At 46.7% G+C, this 20,648-nt stretch overlaps 4 protein-coding genes across 6 annotated transcripts in view; 3 read left to right on the top strand and 1 right to left on the bottom strand.

Moving 5' to 3' along the window:
- Positions 1-20,648, bottom strand: part of LOC123666749 (aldo-keto reductase family 1 member B1-like) — a 39,367-nt gene that overhangs the window by 6,262 nt on the left and 12,457 nt on the right. Inside the window, exons 4-8 of one of the 3 annotated variants that reach the window (XM_045600803.1) lie at positions 20,303-20,497; positions 19,652-19,851; positions 16,892-17,047; positions 15,628-15,694; positions 5,630-5,635 (exon numbers count right to left, since the gene is read on the bottom strand). In XM_045600803.1, coding sequence (XP_045456759.1) covers positions 15,655-15,694; positions 16,892-17,047; positions 19,652-19,851; positions 20,303-20,497 — 591 coding nt within the window. In that variant the 3' untranslated portion in view covers positions 5,630-5,635; positions 15,628-15,654. Of the gene's footprint in view, positions 1-5,629; positions 5,636-15,514; positions 15,695-16,891; positions 17,048-19,651; positions 19,852-20,302; positions 20,498-20,648 lie in introns of those variants that run through there. The other 2 variants (XM_045600804.1, XM_045600802.1) reach the window with 2 other exon arrangements.
- On the top strand, positions 91-7,599 carry LOC123667254 (zinc finger protein 771-like). The gene is made up of 7 exons (XM_045601211.1): positions 91-256; positions 1,329-1,898; positions 2,740-2,829; positions 3,218-3,322; positions 4,343-4,465; positions 5,066-5,188; positions 7,372-7,599. The coding sequence occupies exons 1-7, from the start codon at positions 137-139 to the stop codon at positions 7,564-7,566; spliced, it is 1,326 nt and encodes a 441-aa protein (XP_045457167.1). The 5' UTR covers positions 91-136; the 3' UTR covers positions 7,567-7,599.
- On the top strand, positions 7,870-9,392 carry LOC123667253 (extensin-like). Its single transcript, XM_045601210.1, has 12 exons — positions 7,870-7,913; positions 7,981-8,046; positions 8,114-8,179; positions 8,247-8,312; positions 8,380-8,445; positions 8,513-8,578; positions 8,646-8,711; positions 8,779-8,844; positions 8,912-8,977; positions 9,045-9,110; positions 9,178-9,243; positions 9,311-9,392. Exons 1-12 carry the CDS (start codon positions 7,870-7,872, stop codon positions 9,390-9,392), a joined length of 786 nt encoding a protein of 261 aa, XP_045457166.1.
- LOC123667251 (basic proline-rich protein-like) lies at positions 10,289-13,673 on the top strand. Its single transcript, XM_045601209.1, has 26 exons — positions 10,289-10,332; positions 10,400-10,465; positions 10,533-10,598; positions 10,666-10,731; positions 10,799-10,864; positions 10,932-10,997; positions 11,065-11,130; positions 11,198-11,263; positions 11,331-11,396; positions 11,464-11,529; positions 11,597-11,662; positions 11,730-11,795; positions 11,863-11,928; positions 11,996-12,061; positions 12,129-12,194; positions 12,262-12,327; positions 12,395-12,460; positions 12,528-12,593; positions 12,661-12,726; positions 12,794-12,859; positions 12,927-12,992; positions 13,060-13,125; positions 13,193-13,258; positions 13,326-13,391; positions 13,459-13,524; positions 13,592-13,673. Exons 1-26 carry the CDS (start codon positions 10,289-10,291, stop codon positions 13,671-13,673), a joined length of 1,710 nt encoding a protein of 569 aa, XP_045457165.1.

Raw genomic sequence — 20,648 nt, 5'->3', positions numbered from 1 at the left:
TGAACTTGAATCGATTTATCGTGAGTATCGAATATCGAGTCGTATGGTTACTAATATTTACGTCTCGATGACAAATGTCAAAACGGGCCTCTTATATACTCGTTGACGGGTATAATATTTTTAAAAATATTATAGAATGGATTTCAATAATATTTGCAGGACATGCTTATCACGAAATAATCTAAATCCTATATTTACAAATGTAATAAACAATGTAATTAATTTAGATATAATATACGTAGCTACTGGTGTAATGGTGAGTATACAATTTAAAAAAAAAAACTAGTCCTTAATTTTTATTTACATTTGTAGTAAAATACTTTAAGAAATAAATAGTCTTTTTATTTAATTTTTTTGAAATGTAATAGTAGACAACATTCACAATGTTATTAAAAATAATCATTAATATTGCATAGAACTCTTTTTTAAGCGAAAGAAAACATTTATGCGTCTTTACAAAAGTTTAGTGCGCTCACAACTTGAGTATTTATCCTCCATTTGGAACCCATACTACGATACATACAAAAATCGCCTAGAACTTGTACAAAAAAAGTTTTTCCGTATTCTCAACTACCGTATTCATTCCCCAAGGTGCTCTTATAATGAATTATTAGATAGATACAGCATGATTTCTCTTAACGATAGACGTTCGATGGCTGATGCACACCACAACTTCTTGCAGAACTGTATTTTCGAGCTCCAGTTAAACCAACTCGGTCTAAAAACCTTTTCCATACAGAAGTAACTAGAACAAATATAGATCAATGCCACTTTACAGAATGTGTGTCCTACACAATAGTTTATTTAATGAAATAGATATGTTTTCGTGCTCCCAGCATCTTTTTAAAACTAAAGTTAGGAATTTATTTACTTAGATAAATTAGTTACCTTGGTGTTTTCATTAGCTCTAGACTATTAATAGTAATAACTAATCATCATTACTGTCCTTGCTGTAAATCTTATCCCTATGTTCTTAGTGAGACATAGACGGGACAATTTGTATCTATTTTTTCTGTTTTATGCTATGCTGTTATTCTGTAATTGTTTCTGTACCATTCTCCAAATAAATAAATAAATAACTCAATACAAATAATTATTAATTCTTAATTCAAATAATATAATTTTAATTTGTGAAATGACTACTTGGATGAAATAATTATTGATTTTGATTTTTATAAAAAATAAATAAGTTAACTTACTAAATAAATTAATTAATATGAAATGTTTATTAAACTACATACATTTCAGTGGCTCATATTTAGATAAAGCTTCCAAGTTTTGCTTACTGGTTGAGTCAATTATTAACAGATATTCAATTATTTTTACAGATTAAATTAAACGATGGGCTTCCTCAAAACATATGTTCATATTGTATTAAAACCGTTCAACATATATTAGAATTCAGAAAGAAATGCAAAGAGGCTGAAACTGAGCTGATATCAATTAAAAAAGACGACAAAAATTCTCATACAAGTGATTTTGACATACAAACAAAACACAATGACATACAAAGTACAACATTGAAAGATTTCCACAATAAAAATCATAACATAAAAGTAAAGACTGAAAATCAGATAGAAATCAAAATCAAATTAGAAGCAGATGTCAACGATGATGACGACAAACCATTGATATTTCTAAAAGAAAATCCACACAAATCGAACCAAATCAGAGTCACGAATGTATTGTTTGATATTAACGACAACGGTTCTAGAATTACATGCAAGTTGTGTCAAAAAAACTTGTCTAAGCGTAGTTTCAACATGCACATGGCGAGACGCCATCCCGGTGCAGACGACACTAGAATGAAATGTGAATTGTGCGATGATTACATTTTGAAAGACAATTTGAACCGTCATTTAGCAACTATACACGGTACTGATAGTTTTGTGTGCAGAGTAAGTTATTAATTTGATTAATATATCAATTCACCTATACAAATTAATAAAATTGGAGTCTCTGTTTGTAATAATAAAATATCCACTTTTCACTAAATTCATATGTATGTATACACAGTACCTAGATATACCAATATAACATTTCTTATAATTTTTGTCTGTCTGGCTGTTTGTTTGTTCTCTAAATTATTAAAGACTAGCTGCTGACCGCGACGTCGTCTGCGTGAACGCTATACAGCACCAAAAATACCTACGATTATACCTTTTAAAATAACATTCATTTACCTGTTTCTTCTTTACATTTCATATCTACAGAAAATCTCATAGATGGCGCTGCTTTAAAATTATCTTGTCTACTTATATTCATTTACTAATGTTTATGGGCTTAGTTACTTATATTGCGTGATTTTTATAGTGTGAAGCTAGCTTATATAGCATGGTTATTAACATAATAACAACAACATTCAAATATGCGTCGTTAGATTACACGTTGTTACAGAATGCGTTGAGGAAATAAAGGTTCACTGCTCGTTCCCGGTAGGTGATAGCATAATAATATGTAGCCTATATGTTGACCCGACTTCTTAATTGTATTCGTGCCAAGTTTGAAGTAAATCCATGCGGGACTTTTTGAGTTTATCCCGGATATACATACAGACAAACAGACAAAAATTCTAAAAACTATATTTTTGACTTCGGTATCGGTTGTAGACCACACTCCAAGTATTCTTTTTAAAAAATATTCAATGTACAGTTTTGACTTTTCTATAATTTTATTATATGACCAGCAGCCCGGATTGACATTGTTCTGTCAAAAGTTTATTTTCTTTTTTAATTTCAGTATTGTAAAAAGGAGCATAAAAATAAGGAGTCACTCGCTGAGCATGTTACAAACTGTACAGTCAAGAAGAGAAGAAGAAGTTGCAAGTCAGTGAGTATACATTAATTTTCTTATTTTTTTTTAAACGTTAGACATCATATACCTTTTAAGGTTTTTTTTGGTTTAGCTTCACTCGATTCAGCCTGTAATATCCCACTGCTGGGCATAGGCCTCTTTCCACAAGCAGGAGAAGGATCAGAGCTTAATCCACCACGCTGCTCCAATACGGGTTGGTGGATATATTCCGTACTACGAGTAACGATGGCTATCAGGTGTACATGATAACAACCGGGACCGACGGCTTAACGTGCTCTCCGAGGCACTTTTTTTTTACTTTGTATACATTACTGCTTGCTTCTACTGCATGAAGCGGTCCCAAGACAAATAAAGAATGTGTCGGTAAGTATTAAGTAAAATGTGTTTTTTGTTAACATCATAGAGTCGTGAAGTAACGGAGTGTGATGTATGTAATAAAAAGATGCAAAAGGCAAGCCTTAGAATGCACAAAGCGATCAAACACGCCGGCTTGGGGCCCGTTTGCGAGGTAAGTAGACACAACTTTTTTTATGACACGTAATTTCTTTATCAATAAAAGTTTAAGCAAAGTTGTTTTGGTTGTGTGTTAGTTTTTTAAGTTATACTTAACGATACGCGCGCACACCGTAACACAAAACCGATACCCTGAAGCTAGCTAGGCAACGAAGAAGAAGTCAGCAGCGTGAAGTTAGTTAGCCAATGAAGTATAACTTCTTACGAGCGTACATAAGAACATAATTATACACTTCTTTTTTTTTTGAAAGTCAAACAAAGGAAGTCCAAAGAGGCTAGTCTATATAATTTATTAAAATTTCTTAGTAACCGTTTTTTTAACGGTAAATTAAAGGTTTCATAACATTTCGTTGATAAAAAAAAAATACTGAAAAAAAATCATTTAATATTTTAATCTTTATCCTTAAAGCTACACCATGGTAAAGTGCAAAAAAAGTCAAATTTCATTTATGATACGAAAGAAAGTTTGAGAACCGTTGCTCTTTAGTCTTTATGGTTTATTTATACTTTTAGCAATTTAAACATCATAAAAAAAAAAATTAAATGTTTCTCTTTCTTGGTGTACAATAAAAAAGTCTTTATTATTGGGTTGGCAAGAATGTAATTTCGGTTTTTAATGTCAAATGAAATTCGATTTTCTACATACAAAAAAAAATACTTGGATCTGTCAAATGTCCTTTAAATATCTTCCATTCTGTTCGATGACCTTTTTCCACCTTTCTGGTAGCTTAACGATCGGTCATAGAATTTCTCGTGCTCAACAGAAAAAAATTCAACCAATGCAATCAATATAAGATCGCTGTAGACATTAACAAAAGAATGATGCAACGAACGTAGACGTGACGAGAGCGTTACGAAAAGTGTGACCGAGCGAGGTGAACGGAAGTTGAGAGGGAGATATAAGTTAAATGGAGCTAAAGAAGTTTGACTTCAGTCGTGTGATCTAAAGTACACTCGTTTTTTTTACTTGTAAACCTATTCTAATTTTATATCTTAAAATATATTATTACCACAGTACTGCGGCAAACGCTTCGGTAATAAGTTTCGTCTGAATGAACACTATCGCGCTAAGCACGGCCATGAGAAGTTTAAGTGCAGCTACTGTGACTTCCAGAGCGCAGCCGTGTTGGCGATGAGGGTGAGACCAACTGTGTGTTGTACAACACAACAATACAAAACAATGACACAACAATACGACACAACACAACAACACTTACTAACACTTCAGCCCATAGTTCACTGGACTGGACATAGGACTCCCCAAGCTCCCGCCAAATCCTCGATCGATTCAATCTGTAACGTCCCACTGCTGGGTATAGGCCTCTTTTTCCATGTAGAAGTCGGAACTTTGTCTACCACGCTGGTCCTCTGTATATCGGCGATTGTATTCCCTACTATAACTACTATGATAACAATTGGGACTTAACGTGCCCTCCGAGGCACAGTGGGGAGAACCAAAAGAATAGACAACCAGCGGATAACTAAGCGGAACTCGAATCCGCAATCGCTGGTCTGTAACTCACGGTGTTCGGTAACCTCACGGTGCACCAGAGCGATGCCAAGCACCAATCTTTTTTTTTTTTAATTTTAGACTTTAAAACATTATTTGAAACTTTTTCTTTAACAAGTGCGAAGCTACCACCGATTCGGAATGTAGATTCTTCAAGGAACTCAATAGAATGGTCAGGAAGACCCGTATTGATGTTTTTTTATTGTTTTTTTTTAATGGCGGTGTTAGAATCACGAGAGGCGCCACCGAGGCGAGAAGCCGTTCGTGTGTGAGGCGTGCGGCGCCAAGTTCCACGCCGCCTACTTGCTCGCCCAGCACAAACACTCGCACCGCACCGATAAAATCTTCAAAGTATTATTATTATTATTATACCTTCATATTGAGGCACATTTATTTGTAATAACTGATTATTCTCAAAACAAAAAAAAAGTGTGCTTTAGACCACACGATTGAAGTAAAACTTCTGCACAATAGGCCTGCACTGTCTTGGATATACGAAACGTAATTGGCTATGAGAGAAAGAGAGAAAGAAAAAGTTTGCTCGCACCTCTCTTACTTCGTTTGCCTCGGTCGATCACACTTTTCGTAACGCACTCGTGACGCATTCACCAGCTTCCTCCTCAAGTCAAATGTGTTTAAAGAAGTTTTACTTCAAAAACCAATTCAATTTACATCGCCGAGTAATGAAATGGGAACACCGTCAAAGTTGTCCAATTTAAAAATATCCATTATTTAAGATAGCTCAAAAATTACTGTTCACAATCTCGACCTTACAGAAGATCACAGCTAGATAATACTGTTTTCAAGCAGTATTGTGTTCCTGTTGGTGAGTAAGGTGACCAGAGCTCCTGCGGGGATTGCGGATTGGGTCGGCAACGCGTTTGCGATGCTTCTGGTGTTGCAGATGTCTATAAGCTACGGTAATCGCTTACCATCAGGTGAGCCGTACGCTTGTTTGCCCACCTAGTGACATTGAAAAAAAAAATTTATTGATAAATCGAACGTTAGGGCAAGTAACAGCTTTCGAATGTATAGAGCAAGAACCTGAATGGGTCACCCCTTAGACATTTTTATAAAGGTTGAAAGTTCCTCAACGCATGCTCCCAACAAAGGTAGAAGCAATGGCCAAATATGAAGTTTGACTCTTAGTGACTAGGTGGAAAAGTTGGTTCATAGAGCTTAATTTTTTTTTTATATTTTGTTTGAAGTAATAAATTGTCCGATATATGGTATTCTGTGCTGGTACTTCCCTATGTGTTTGTAATTTAACTGAGGTAGGACAGGGCACACTAGGAATTTCCTGATATTCCTTTGTTCCAATCTTCCAGGACTATGCGCATAATGTACTCTGTGTAGGTGTTAAAAAGTAATGGCGATAAGATGCATCCTTGTCGTACACCGGCCTCAGTTTTAAATTACTTGAAAGAGTATCATCCACTTTTACCGCTGCAGTACCGTCTTCATACAGCCTCCCAGAACTATTGGATGTTGCGGTACACCCATTTCTGCTAGTATTGTCCAGAGGTGTGTCCATATGACCGTATCAAATGTTTTGCGAAAGTCCACAAAGCAGATGTAAAGGGTTGTATTGAATTTTCTGGCCTTCTCAATAATCTGACGCAATATGAGAATTCGTTCGCGAGTGCCTCTTCCTTTAACGAGAATGTAGGCCAACAGCCTTGTATTCATTATGTGGAGCATCACCTTACTTACAAGCGATATCAAGGATATGAGTCGGTAGTTGTTGCATTTTTTGGTGGACCCTTTTTTGTGCAGTGGAATAAAAATGTATTTCGACTAGTTGTCGGGCCATATTCCGGTCTCCCATGTTTTACTGCAGATGGTATATAAGACATCTACTCCAGATTCTCCCATCACTTTGAGGACCTCAATTGCGATTTCGTCACAACCTATAGCTTTATTGCATTGAGGTGTTTAGTTGCTGCTCGTACTTCATCATGCATTATGTCGGGTTCACGGTCATGTATATCGTAGGGAGAGTACGTGATGCTTGATGCCAAATTGTTGGAAAATAGTGATTGGCAATATTCCTTCCACACATTCGCTATATTCTTTATCTCCGTAACCGTTGTCCCAGCGGAGTCCTCAATAGCTCACGTCTCAGGCTTAAATTGGTGTGTTATGTATCACACCTTATTATGCAGATCTTTGGTCTGATATTTGTCAGAGTGTTGTTCCAGTTCATCACATATCCTACCCACATGATTATTGCGGTCACGTCGATAAGCAGCTTGTATGATAGCTGACTTAGCATTCAACTCTGTAATGCTAGCACCACTGGCTTTAAGTTTTCGGCTCTCTTCAACCATATGCCAGGTGTCTTCCGTCATCCAATGCTGTCATTTTGGTAAGACGGTTTTCGGCTGTGACTGTGTATTACGTAAGCAGAATTTAAGTAATTTTTAACCGTCTTCCACCCTTGTCAGTGAAAGTCAACAAAACCCTCCTCTCCCACCTATGCTGCCGTAACCATTGGTATATTATATTTAATCTATTCATACCCCCCCCCCCAGTGCCCGCAGTGCCCCGCCGCCTTCAAGGCCGGCAACAGCCTGCGCACGCACCGGCGCGCCTGCCACGGCGCGGCGCGCGTGCGCTGTGCGGTGTGCGCACGCGCCTGCCGCAGCCGGCCCGCCGCCGTGCGCCACATGCGGGCCGTGCACCGCCACCGCGGGCCCGTGCCGCCGCTGCCGTACATCGACACATAACACGGCCTGCCGCAGCTGCTGTATATCGACACATAACACCGCCTGCCGCAGCCGGCCCGCCGCCGTGCGCCACATGCGGGCCGTGCACCGCCACCGCGGGCCCGTGCCGCCGCTGCCGTACATCGACACATAACACGGCCTGCCGCAGCTGCTGTATATCGACACATAACACCGCCTGCCGCAGCCGGCCCGCCGCCGTGCGCCACATGCGGGCCGTGCACCGCCACCGCGGGCCCGTGCCGCCGCTGCCGTACATCGACACATAACACCGCCTGCCGCAGCCGGCCCGCCGCCGTGCGCCACATGCGGGCCGTGCACCGCCACCGCGGGCCCGTGCCGCCGCTGCCGTACATCGACACATAACACGGCCTGCCGCAGCTGCTGTATATCGACACATAACACCGCCTGCCGCAGCCGGCCCGCCGCCGTGCGCCACATGCGGGCCGTGCACCGCCACCGCGGGCCCGTGCCGCCGCTGCCGTACATCGACACATAACACGGCCTGCCGCAGCTGCTGTATATCGACACATAACACCGCCTGCCGCAGCCGGCCCGCCGCCGTGCGCCACATGCGGGCCGTGCACCGCCACCGCGGGCCCGTGCCGCCGCTGCCGTACATCGACACATAACACGGCCTGCCGCAGCTGCTGTATATCGACACATAACACCGCCTGCCGCAGCCGGCCCGCCGCCGTGCGCCACATGCGGGCCGTGCACCGCCACCGCGGGCCCGTGCCGCCGCTGCCGTACATCGACACATAACACGGCCTGCCGCAGCTGCTGTATATCGACACATAACACCGCCTGCCGCAGCCGGCCCGCCGCCGTGCGCCACATGCGGGCCGTGCACCGCCACCGCGGGCCCGTGCCGCCGCTGCCGTACATCGACACATAACACGGCCTGCCGCAGCTGCTGTATATCGACACATAACACCGCCTGCCGCAGCCGGCCCGCCGCCGTGCGCCACATGCGGGCCGTGCACCGCCACCGCGGGCCCGTGCCGCCGCTGCCGTACATCGACACATAACACGGCCTGCCGCAGCTGCTGTATATCGACACATAACACCGCCTGCCGCAGCCGGCCCGCCGCCGTGCGCCACATGCGGGCCGTGCACCGCCACCGCGGGCCCGTGCCGCCGCTGCCGTACATCGACACATAACACGGCCTGCCGCAGCTGCTGTATATCGACACATAACACCGCCTGCCGCAGCCGGCCCGCCGCCGTGCGCCACATGCGGGCCGTGCACCGCCACCGCGGGCCCGTGCCGCCGCTGCCGTACATCGACACATAACACGGCCTGCCGCAGCTGCTGTATATCGACACATAACACCGCCTGCCGCAGCCGGCCCGCCGCCGTGCGCCACATGCGGGCCGTGCACCGCCACCGCGGGCCCGTGCCGCCGCTGCCGTACATCGACACATAACACGGCCTGCCGCAGCTGCTGTATATCGACACATAACACCGCCTGCCGCAGCCGGCCCGCCGCCGTGCGCCACATGCGGGCCGTGCACCGCCACCGCGGGCCCGTGCCGCCGCTGCCGTACATCGACACATAACACGGCCTGCCGCAGCTGCTGTATATCGACACATAACACCGCCTGCCGCAGCCGGCCCGCCGCCGTGCGCCACATGCGGGCCGTGCACCGCCACCGCGGGCCCGTGCCGCCGCTGCCGTACATCGACACATAACACGGCCTGCCGCAGCTGCTGTATATCGACACATAACACCGCCTGCCGCAGCCGGCCCGCCGCCGTGCGCCACATGCGGGCCGTGCACCGCCACCGCGGGCCCGTGCCGCCGCTGCCGTACATCGACACATAACACGGCCTGCCGCAGCCGGCCCGCCGCCGTGCGCCACATGCGGGCCGTGCACCGCCACCGCGGGCCCGTGCCGCCGCTGCCGTACATCGACACATAACACGGCCTGCCGCAGCTGCTGTATATCGACACATAACACCGCCTGCCGCAGCCGGCCCGCCGCCGTGCGCCACATGCGGGCCGTGCACCGCCACCGCGGGCCCGTGCCGCCGCTGCCGTACATCGACACATAACACGGCCTGCCGCAGCTGCTGTATATCGACACATAACACCGCCTGCCGCAGCCGGCCCGCCGCCGTGCGCCACATGCGGGCCGTGCACCGCCACCGCGGGCCCGTGCCGCCGCTGCCGTACATCGACACATAACACGGCCTGCCGCAGCCGGCCCGCCGCCGTGCGCCACATGCGGGCCGTGCACCGCCACCGCGGGCCCGTGCCGCCGCTGCCGTACATCGACACATAACACGGCCTGCCGCAGCTGCTGTATATCGACACATAACACCGCCTGCCGCAGCCGGCCCGCCGCCGTGCGCCACATGCGGGCCGTGCACCGCCACCGCGGGCCCGTGCCGCCGCTGCCGTACATCGACACATAACACGGCCTGCCGCAGCTGCTGTATATCGACACATAACACCGCCTGCCGCAGCCGGCCCGCCGCCGTGCGCCACATGCGGGCCGTGCACCGCCACCGCGGGCCCGTGCCGCCGCTGCCGTACATCGACACATAACACGGCCTGCCGCAGCTGCTGTATATCGACACATAACACCGCCTGCCGCAGCCGGCCCGCCGCCGTGCGCCACATGCGGGCCGTGCACCGCCACCGCGGGCCCGTGCCGCCGCTGCCGTACATCGACACATAACACGGCCTGCCGCAGCCGGCCCGCCGCCGTGCGCCACATGCGGGCCGTGCACCGCCACCGCGGGCCCGTGCCGCCGCTGCCGTACATCGACACATAACACGGCCTGCCGCAGCTGCTGTATATCGACACATAACACCGCCTGCCGCAGCCGGCCCGCCGCCGTGCGCCACATGCGGGCCGTGCACCGCCACCGCGGGCCCGTGCCGCCGCTGCCGTACATCGACACATAACACGGCCTGCCGCAGCTGCTGTATATCGACACATAACACCGCCTGCCGCAGCCGGCCCGCCGCCGTGCGCCACATGCGGGCCGTGCACCGCCACCGCGGGCCCGTGCCGCCGCTGCCGTACATCGACACATAACACGGCCTGCCGCAGCTGCTGTATATCGACACATAACACCGCCTGCCGCAGCCGGCCCGCCGCCGTGCGCCACATGCGGGCCGTGCACCGCCACCGCGGGCCCGTGCCGCCGCTGCCGTACATCGACACATAACACGGCCTGCCGCAGCTGCTGTATATCGACACATAACACCGCCTGCCGCAGCCGGCCCGCCGCCGTGCGCCACATGCGGGCCGTGCACCGCCACCGCGGGCCCGTGCCGCCGCTGCCGTACATCGACACATAACACGGCCTGCCGCAGCTGCTGTATATCGACACATAACACCGCCTGCCGCAGCCGGCCCGCCGCCGTGCGCCACATGCGGGCCGTGCACCGCCACCGCGGGCCCGTGCCGCCGCTGCCGTACATCGACACATAACACGGCCTGCCGCAGCTGCTGTATATCGACACATAACACCGCCTGCCGCAGCCGGCCCGCCGCCGTGCGCCACATGCGGGCCGTGCACCGCCACCGCGGGCCCGTGCCGCCGCTGCCGTACATCGACACATAACACGGCCTGCCGCAGCTGCTGTATATCGACACATAACACCGCCTGCCGCAGCCGGCCCGCCGCCGTGCGCCACATGCGGGCCGTGCACCGCCACCGCGGGCCCGTGCCGCCGCTGCCGTACATCGACACATAACACGGCCTGCCGCAGCTGCTGTATATCGACACATAACACCGCCTGCCGCAGCCGGCCCGCCGCCGTGCGCCACATGCGGGCCGTGCACCGCCACCGCGGGCCCGTGCCGCCGCTGCCGTACATCGACACATAACACGGCCTGCCGCAGCTGCTGTATATCGACACATAACACCGCCTGCCGCAGCCGGCCCGCCGCCGTGCGCCACATGCGGGCCGTGCACCGCCACCGCGGGCCCGTGCCGCCGCTGCCGTACATCGACACATAACACGGCCTGCCGCAGCTGCTGTATATCGACACATAACACCGCCTGCCGCAGCCGGCCCGCCGCCGTGCGCCACATGCGGGCCGTGCACCGCCACCGCGGGCCCGTGCCGCCGCTGCCGTACATCGACACATAACACGGCCTGCCGCAGCTGCTGTATATCGACACATAACACCGCCTGCCGCAGCCGGCCCGCCGCCGTGCGCCACATGCGGGCCGTGCACCGCCACCGCGGGCCCGTGCCGCCGCTGCCGTACATCGACACATAACACGGCCTGCCGCAGCTGCTGTATATCGACACATAACACCGCCTGCCGCAGCCGGCCCGCCGCCGTGCGCCACATGCGGGCCGTGCACCGCCACCGCGGGCCCGTGCCGCCGCTGCCGTACATCGACACATAACACGGCCTGCCGCAGCTGCTGTATATCGACACATAACACCGCCTGCCGCAGCCGGCCCGCCGCCGTGCGCCACATGCGGGCCGTGCACCGCCACCGCGGGCCCGTGCCGCCGCTGCCGTACATCGACACATAACACGGCCTGCCGCAGCTGCTGTATATCGACACATAACACCGCCTGCCGCAGCCGGCCCGCCGCCGTGCGCCACATGCGGGCCGTGCACCGCCACCGCGGGCCCGTGCCGCCGCTGCCGTACATCGACACATAACACGGCCTGCCGCAGCTGCTGTATATCGACACATAACACCGCCTGCCGCAGCCGGCCCGCCGCCGTGCGCCACATGCGGGCCGTGCACCGCCACCGCGGGCCCGTGCCGCCGCTGCCGTACATCGACACATAACACGGCCTGCCGCAGCTGCTGTATATCGACACATAACACCGCCTGCCGCAGCCGGCCCGCCGCCGTGCGCCACATGCGGGCCGTGCACCGCCACCGCGGGCCCGTGCCGCCGCTGCCGTACATCGACACATAACACGGCCTGCCGCAGCTGCTGTATATCGACACATAACACCGCCTGCCGCAGCCGGCCCGCCGCCGTGCGCCACATGCGGGCCGTGCACCGCCACCGCGGGCCCGTGCCGCCGCTGCCGTACATCGACACATAACACGGCCTGCCGCAGCTGCTGTATATCGACACATAACACCGCCTGCCGCAGCCGGCCCGCCGCCGTGCGCCACATGCGGGCCGTGCACCGCCACCGCGGGCCCGTGCCGCCGCTGCCGTACATCGACACATAACACGGCCTGCCGCAGCTGCTGTATATCGACACATAACACCGCCTGCCGCAGCCGGCCCGCCGCCGTGCGCCACATGCGGGCCGTGCACCGCCACCGCGGGCCCGTGCCGCCGCTGCCGTACATCGACACATAACACGGCCTGCCGCAGCTGCTGTATATCGACACATAACACCGCCTGCCGCAGCCGGCCCGCCGCCGTGCGCCACATGCGGGCCGTGCACCGCCACCGCGGGCCCGTGCCGCCGCTGCCGTACATCGACACATAACACGGCCTGCCGCAGCTGCTGTATATCGACACATAACACCGCCTGCCGCAGCCGGCCCGCCGCCGTGCGCCACATGCGGGCCGTGCACCGCCACCGCGGGCCCGTGCCGCCGCTGCCGTACATCGACACATAACACGGCCTGCCGCAGCTGCTGTATATCGACACATAACACCGCCTGCCGCAGCCGGCCCGCCGCCGTGCGCCACATGCGGGCCGTGCACCGCCACCGCGGGCCCGTGCCGCCGCTGCCGTACATCGACACATAACACGGCCTGCCGCAGCTGCTGTATATCGACACATAACACCGCCTGCCGCAGCCGGCCCGCCGCCGTGCGCCACATGCGGGCCGTGCACCGCCACCGCGGGCCCGTGCCGCCGCTGCCGTACATCGACACATAACACGGCCTGCCGCAGCTGCTGTATATCGACACATAACACCGCCTGCCGCAGCCGGCCCGCCGCCGTGCGCCACATGCGGGCCGTGCACCGCCACCGCGGGCCCGTGCCGCCGCTGCCGTACATCGACACATAACACGGCCTGCCGCAGCTGCTGTATATCGACACATAACACCGCCTGCCGCAGCCGGCCCGCCGCCGTGCGCCACATGCGGGCCGTGCACCGCCACCGCGGGCCCGTGCCGCCGCTGCCGTACATCGACACATAACACGGCCTGCCGCAGCTGCTGTATATCGACACATAACACCGCCTGCCGCAGCCGGCCCGCCGCCGTGCGCCACATGCGGGCCGTGCACCGCCACCGCGGGCCCGCTGGCCCTCGCTTGACGCCGCAGCTGGTGTATATCGATACATCACGCATAACACTTCAAAGACTTTTATTTACCTGATGCCACAGCTTATAAATATATTAATATATCACGCATAACACTTCAGTCTTTTATTTACCTCATGCCTATCTCGCCACATACAAACTAGAAAAAACCGACATCCTACACCGCGATATGAAAGTTATCAGAGCGATTGAGTATATATATAAGGACCCGACAACAACAATTGCCTCCAGTAGCCCACCAGACACAACATCCGTCTGGTCGAAGGATCTTCACTTTTCGAAGGCGGGCGAGGACCTTCACACCCTGCTCCTCCCACACACCCCCAAACTGAATCAGAAGTAAATTACATAATCAGAAACTACATCACTATTAACTATTATATAACTATTATATGATAGAAATAACGGGCGTAAATTTTAATTTCATTTTGTATGGGATATTTGGAATAAGGAATGAAGGAATAAGCATTACAATCTGGTTCTCGCGTTTGCCGCTAAATGACTCTGTATCTATTGTATCGTATTCTATTATTTATCGTCTAGGCTGTATTGTTCATACAGAATAATCTTTACGTATAAACGCGTTTCTGTAAACAAAACTCGCACTAGGCACTGTCATGGCCCTGACGCGAGTTTAACATTTTTTACTCATCTTTTTTTTATGTCACAAGGTCGGCAAACAAGCGTACGGCTCACCTGATGGTAAGCGATTACCGTAGCTTATAGACGCCTGCAACACCAGAAGCATCGCAAGCGCGTTGCCGACCCAATCCCCAATCCCCCCAGGAGCTCTGGTCACCTTACTCACTAACAGGAACACAATACTGCTTGAAAACAGTATAAAAATCATCACAAAAAAGTGCCGCTAAAGAAGTTTTCATTTCCAAAATATATATTCTTTTTAACCGACTTCCAAAAAAGGAGAAGGTTCTCAATTCGACTTTATTTTTTTTATGTATGTTACATCAGAACTTTTGACTGGGTGGAGTGATTTCGACAAATTTTCTTATAGTCGAAAGGTGGTGTGTGCCAATTGGTCCCATTTAAATTTATTTGAGATCCAATAACTACTTTTCGAGCTATATCTAATAATGCGTTTTTACTTGACGCTTTTTTCGTCGACCTACGTTGTATTATACCATATAACTTTCTACTGGATGTACCGATTTTGATAATTCTTTTTTTGTTGGAAAGGAGATATCTCAAGTTTAGTACCATAATAAGAAAACCAGGATCTGATGATGGGATCCCAGAGAAATTGATGGAAATTCTTGAAAATCCGCAATAACTTTTTACTGGGTATACCGATTTTGATAATTCTTTTTTTGTTGGAAAGGGGATATCCCTAGTTTGGTACCATGATAAGGAAACCAGGATCTGATGATGGGATCTTAGAGAAATCGAGGGAACTTCTTGAAAATCTGCAATAACTTTTTACTGGGTGTACCGATTTTAATAATTTTTAATTTATTCGAAAGCTGATGTTTGTCATGTGGTCACATATAAATTTTATTGAGATCTGATAACTACTTTTTGAGTAATCTTTGATAACGCGCAGTTACTTGACTATTTTTTCGTCGATCTACGTTGTACTACTCGTCGATGTAATTGAAGTCGGTTTTTTTTCGTTTGCGAGCAAACACAATTATTGTCTTTAATTTAGAAATTAATTAAATTCAAATATTTAATAAGGGAATGTAATAAAACAAAAGATATGTTTTTAAACAATTTTATTTCAATTATACGAATGTTTGACATGTTTTCCTTATCTGTGTACAAAGCTGTGATTATCAGCTAGGAGAAACAAAAGAGAAAAAAAAGTGCGAATTTTTTTTTCACTTAATTCCAGCTTACATTAAAACTCATCGTGGAACGGAAAATCGGGATGATGGTCACTGAAACAAAAATAATAATTACATATATCAATTTAGATCAGGTTCTACGCGAGAAAAAGATCTTAACCCTAATTTTTAAGTTTTAATTTGTGTTAAAATATGAGCTTGATATGATGATTGATCGTTTGTTTGTTTGTTTGTAATACTTTGGTCGAGTTGTATCCATGCTGATAATTCCAAATAAAAAACGATGATTTTTATGGGAAATTATTGTAAATTGGATTGATTCTGGATTTCAGATAGATCTATTTGGATTCAGATAGCCCAGATAATAACGGATAAAAATTATATGAAAATTGTATGAAATTTTTTTAATCCCTGTTTCAAACACACAATAGTTTACAATAACTTCCCATATGTATCTACAAATTATCGTTTTTATTTGGAATTTTCAGCAGGGTGTGCATGAATTGTCCAATGAGCAGAAAAACATGGTCTTAAATTCTAATGAATATCATTCAAGGAGAAAAAGCATGAATTTTAATACGCTGTTCTTTAGTTGCATTCGGGAGTACCTATATATGGTTCCACTCATTATTGTCTCGACTTTTAAAACTTCGAAAACGTGGAGGTTAATTCGGTTGGTATTTTTATGTATGTACACCGATCACGCGGAGATTTCCGATTACGAGAACGAGATCTGATTATGTGATTATTTTTTTGTTCGATGGGGAATAGCTGCTATTTAGTCGCACAAAAATTTGATTGAGTTTGGCTTAGTAGTTTTAATTTTTGTTAACTCAAATGATATAGTTTTTATATGTGAACTTGGATTTTTTTCGTTTTCGAGCAAAATGTTTTTATAAATTACGACATGTAACATATTTACTTATTTATTTCATTAAATAATATAATATTGTTCAATTTTTTTTGATTAACACGGGTTAGACAACTTTGCAGCAGAAAAAAGTCAAAACCAACTACGTCAAATGTCAATACCAACTACGTCAAATTGCGTTTGACACGAGACAGTCAGAAATCATGAATAAGAAGTAGCGGAAGGTTTGATAATGGCAAATGTACTATGTACGAGAATTGCCAATTGAAAAAAAAAAAACAAAAAAAAGTAGCGAAAGCGCATTCGGGTATTCGATGTCACTCACGCATGATAGATTTGATGCTGCATATGCTCACTGGTCGTGGTGATCGCAAATCATGCGATCATTGTTAGTTGATTATTACTATAAATATACTCACTCTCCCATGGAACACAGTCTTCCATTACATTCCAAGCTTCCAATAGTCTTGATATCGTCAACTGTCAGCTGAAAATCGAAGACGTTGAAGTTGTGTATGATTCGACTCTTGGTCACCGATTTAGGGATGACGATGAGGCCGCGATCAATGGCGTATCTGGAATATTCAAAAGTGAAAGTCGACAAGTTAAGCTCTATAGCTTAGTAGTAAGTAGCAACTACTTAACCTCGCTCTCTACTGAAGACTGCTCTGATGTAATGGTGCGTCAGATGTGCAGGCGCCTAAGTACCAGCGGTCGCGGGTTCAATTCCCGCTCGACATGGATATTTATGTTTATACAAATATTCATATCCAGTCTGGTTATCTGCTGCAGTTTGTGCATCTGTATGGTCTATACAAACATTGTGACCCATTACTACTACTGTAAACTGTCGGGGGGGGGTAAATAATATAGGTATAATAATATAATACGTATAATATATATTTATTTAAGTAGGTTGGGGGTTGGCAACGCGCTTGTGATGGTGCTGGCAACACCAGCATCTATAGACTACGGTGGTCGGTGACCATTTACCGTCAGGTATACGGCGCACGTTTGTCTAACGTTGTAGTAGTAAAATAGTGTTTGTTAGCAAACGAAAAAAATTTATTTATTTATTTTATTTACTCTTTATTGTACACCACAATATGCAAATACAAAATAATATTAATACAGACAACTTAAGAATGTGTAGTACAAGAGGCGGTCTTATGCCTAGTTAGCCATTTCTTCCAGACAACCCGAAATAGGATTGAATACTGTTTATTTGAGGATCGGGTAGGTGGTGCAGTTATATTGTAATAAACTTACATATCTACTACTACACATTAATACTTACAAGCAATACATATATATACATTTGATTAATATAATATAATAAACTAATAAATATAACAACAGTATCTCATAGCAGTTACAATCAATTTCGCCATAAATAAAAAAATAAAATAAAAATTAATAAATAAATAAATTTAATTGGAATCGCTCTCAGTATTAAGGTAATGTATTTTAACCAAATTTAAAAAAAAATTAAAAAATAGGCTTCAATTACGTCGACATGTAATATAACGTAGTTAAGTAGACGAAAAAAATTAACAAACGCACTAGTCGCGACAACGATTTTCGAAGGTTACCCTCAATTTCTCTGGGATGTCATCATTCACACATCACCATTGAGATATCTCCTTTCCAACAAAAAAAGAATTATCAAAATCGGATCATAAACGACAAAGTTATTCGCGGACATACATAAATACGTATATATATACTAGCTGACCCCGCAAACGTTCTTTTGCCATATATGTTATTAACCCCTTTAATCCCCCCCCATTATAACTAAGGGGTATGATAAATAAATATTAGCCGATTCTCAGACCTACCCGATATACACACAAAATTTCATAAAAATTGGTCCAGCCGTTTCGGAGGAGTATTTTAACTAACATTGTGACACGAGAATTTGATACCGTATATATATACATATATATATATATATATATATATACGACCGAATTGAGAAACTTCCTCATTTTTTGAAGTCGGTTAGTAAAAAAAGGTACATCTATATTTTATGAAGTCGGCTTAATAATTTATATTTACTGTGAGAAAGTAACCAAATGGTCATTTTTAATTATGCGATAACATTGAAGTTTTTAATGGCATCATAAAACCGTTATAATGAAAAACTTGAAGTAGTGTTGACTGATAGTGGTATCATATTTGTATGTATTGATAGTGTTCATACAATGAGATTATTACGAACTTGAATATTTATTTATTATATTTCGATCCATAAATCCCATCACATATCCCAATTCATATTCAAGAACAGACATTCCATACAAAAACAGATAGCTGAGATTCTTGCCTTTGTGCCTTTGCAATGTTACGATCGCTATTAGGAGTCTACCATGACAATCGGGATTTACGTTACGAGAGTTTTACGTTATGTCTAAAGCAAGGTACACCGGAAACAAATAGTTCGCTTCAGCCTGTAATATCTCATTGCTTAGGCCTCTTTCCATGTGTAGGAGAAGGATCAAAGCTTAATCCACCACGCTGCTCCAATGCCGGTTGGCGGATATATTCCCTACTATGAGTAACGATCGCTATCACGTGTACATGATAACAACCGGGACCGACGGCTTAACGTGCTCTCCGAGGCACGGCGGGGAGACCCACAATGACTGCACAAACACCCAGATCACGGCAAACATCTGTATGGCCAATACAAATGTTTGTGAATAAAACCACAACGCGTCATATACAACAGATGTTTGTACAAACAAAAATATCTGCCCCAAGTGGGAATCGAAACCATTTTGGGTGTTACACGCACCACTATACCGTTAAGGTTGTCAACAGCCAGCATTAACATCATTAGATTCTTATTAATCTATAATATAAAAATGAGTCGCTGAATGTGTTGCTAAGCGCAAAACTCGAGAACGGTTGGACCGATTTCGTTAATTCTTTTTTTAAAATATTCCTTGAAGTACGAGGATGGTTCTTACGGAGAGAAAAATTCTAAAAAAAAAAAAAATTTATATTTCCTGAAAAAGTCTAAAAACAACACTTTTCTATACTCCCATACAAAAGATTTGTGATAATACTTAAAAGTCAATTTGAACTTTAATACCATACGATAAAGTTTGCGTTAGGCGATACGAAGTTCGCCGGGTTAGCTAGTAATTTCATAAAAATAAAAAATGTAACTGTACCTGATGAGAATTTGCGCTGGAGTCTTATTGTATTTTTCAGCTATGGTCTTCAGCAGGGGGTCCTCGAGCAGCTGAGGGTCGCCCGGCTTTGCCCAGGGTCTGTCAGGAGAACCGAGGGGGGAGTATGCGGTGACCGTGATACCCAGGGAACGAGCGTAGTCGATCAGCTTCTCTTGGTTCAAGTAGGGGTGTACTTCGATCTGAAGATTTTATTTAAAAAGTAACAGAGGAGTACATTAATAAATATAAAATTGTCTTTTTTTTGTGTAAAAAGCGTATGCGCTTTAGATATTCATTTTAATTATATGATGTAAAGGATATATCATACATATTAATACGCTAAGGCTAAAATTATATATCATTTTATTGATAATTGCGTGCTCTAGCGGCATCCACAATTAAAAATTTATCATAGCTTTTGTTTTTGTAAATTAATTAATCGACGGCTTTAATTTTGAAACAACGTCATCATGATTGACGGTCGGTAAATTTTCTGTTCAATTTCAAATCGACTCACGTATAAATACTTTTTTGTAATTATGTAAAGTGATAATTATTATACTTATTTGGTGCGAATTATTAATTATTATTAGCTTATTAATAATATATGATGTAGTGATATACTTATATTTTATGTGTCAATAAACTGACCTGTAAAGAGGCAGGCTTTATCCTCGCGATTTCCATCACTCTGTCGATCTGCTTCTTATTAAAGTTAGACAAGCCGATGCTCTTGCTAAGGCCGAGGTCAACGAGCTTCTCCATAGCCTTCCACGTATCTACATAGTCCACGGCAGACGGTATCGCCTTACTTTCACTATCAACTGGAAAAAGTTCACTTCCTTCCTGTGAAGGATAATAGTTAATTTAAATTAAAAAAAAAAAAAAAAAAAAAAAACAGCTTTATAACATTCGAGTAGATTTAATAAGATTTTTATTTATTTTTTAACTGACTTCAAATTTTTTTTATGTATGTTCGGGGATAACTTCGTCGTTT

Source organism: Melitaea cinxia, chromosome 27 (assembly GCF_905220565.1).
Source record: "Melitaea cinxia chromosome 27, ilMelCinx1.1, whole genome shotgun sequence".
NCBI lineage: Eukaryota > Metazoa > Arthropoda > Insecta > Lepidoptera > Nymphalidae > Melitaea > Melitaea cinxia.
This window is presented reverse-complemented; position numbering and strand designations above follow the sequence as displayed.

Bases quoted from the DNA above. Each gene is read 5' to 3' on its own strand.
- LOC123667254 (XM_045601211.1), top strand. From the start codon at position 137: ATGGATTTCAATAATATTTGCAGGACATGCTTATCACGAAATAATCTA. The intron at 1,899-2,739 runs GTAAGTTATTAA...TTTTAATTTCAG, and splicing joins CTGATAGTTTTGTGTGCAGA to TATTGTAAAAAGGAGCATAA. The intron at 2,830-3,217 runs GTGAGTATACAT...TTAACATCATAG, and splicing joins GAAGAAGAAGTTGCAAGTCA to AGTCGTGAAGTAACGGAGTG.
- LOC123667253 (XM_045601210.1), top strand. From the start codon at position 7,870: ATGCGGGCCGTGCACCGCCACCGCGGGCCCGTGCCGCCGCTGCC. The intron at 8,313-8,379 runs GTACATCGACAC...CGCCTGCCGCAG, and splicing joins GGGCCCGTGCCGCCGCTGCC to CCGGCCCGCCGCCGTGCGCC. The intron at 9,244-9,310 runs GTACATCGACAC...CGCCTGCCGCAG, and splicing joins GGGCCCGTGCCGCCGCTGCC to CCGGCCCGCCGCCGTGCGCC.
- LOC123667251 (XM_045601209.1), top strand. From the start codon at position 10,289: ATGCGGGCCGTGCACCGCCACCGCGGGCCCGTGCCGCCGCTGCC. The intron at 10,998-11,064 runs GTACATCGACAC...CGCCTGCCGCAG, and splicing joins GGGCCCGTGCCGCCGCTGCC to CCGGCCCGCCGCCGTGCGCC. The intron at 13,126-13,192 runs GTACATCGACAC...CGCCTGCCGCAG, and splicing joins GGGCCCGTGCCGCCGCTGCC to CCGGCCCGCCGCCGTGCGCC.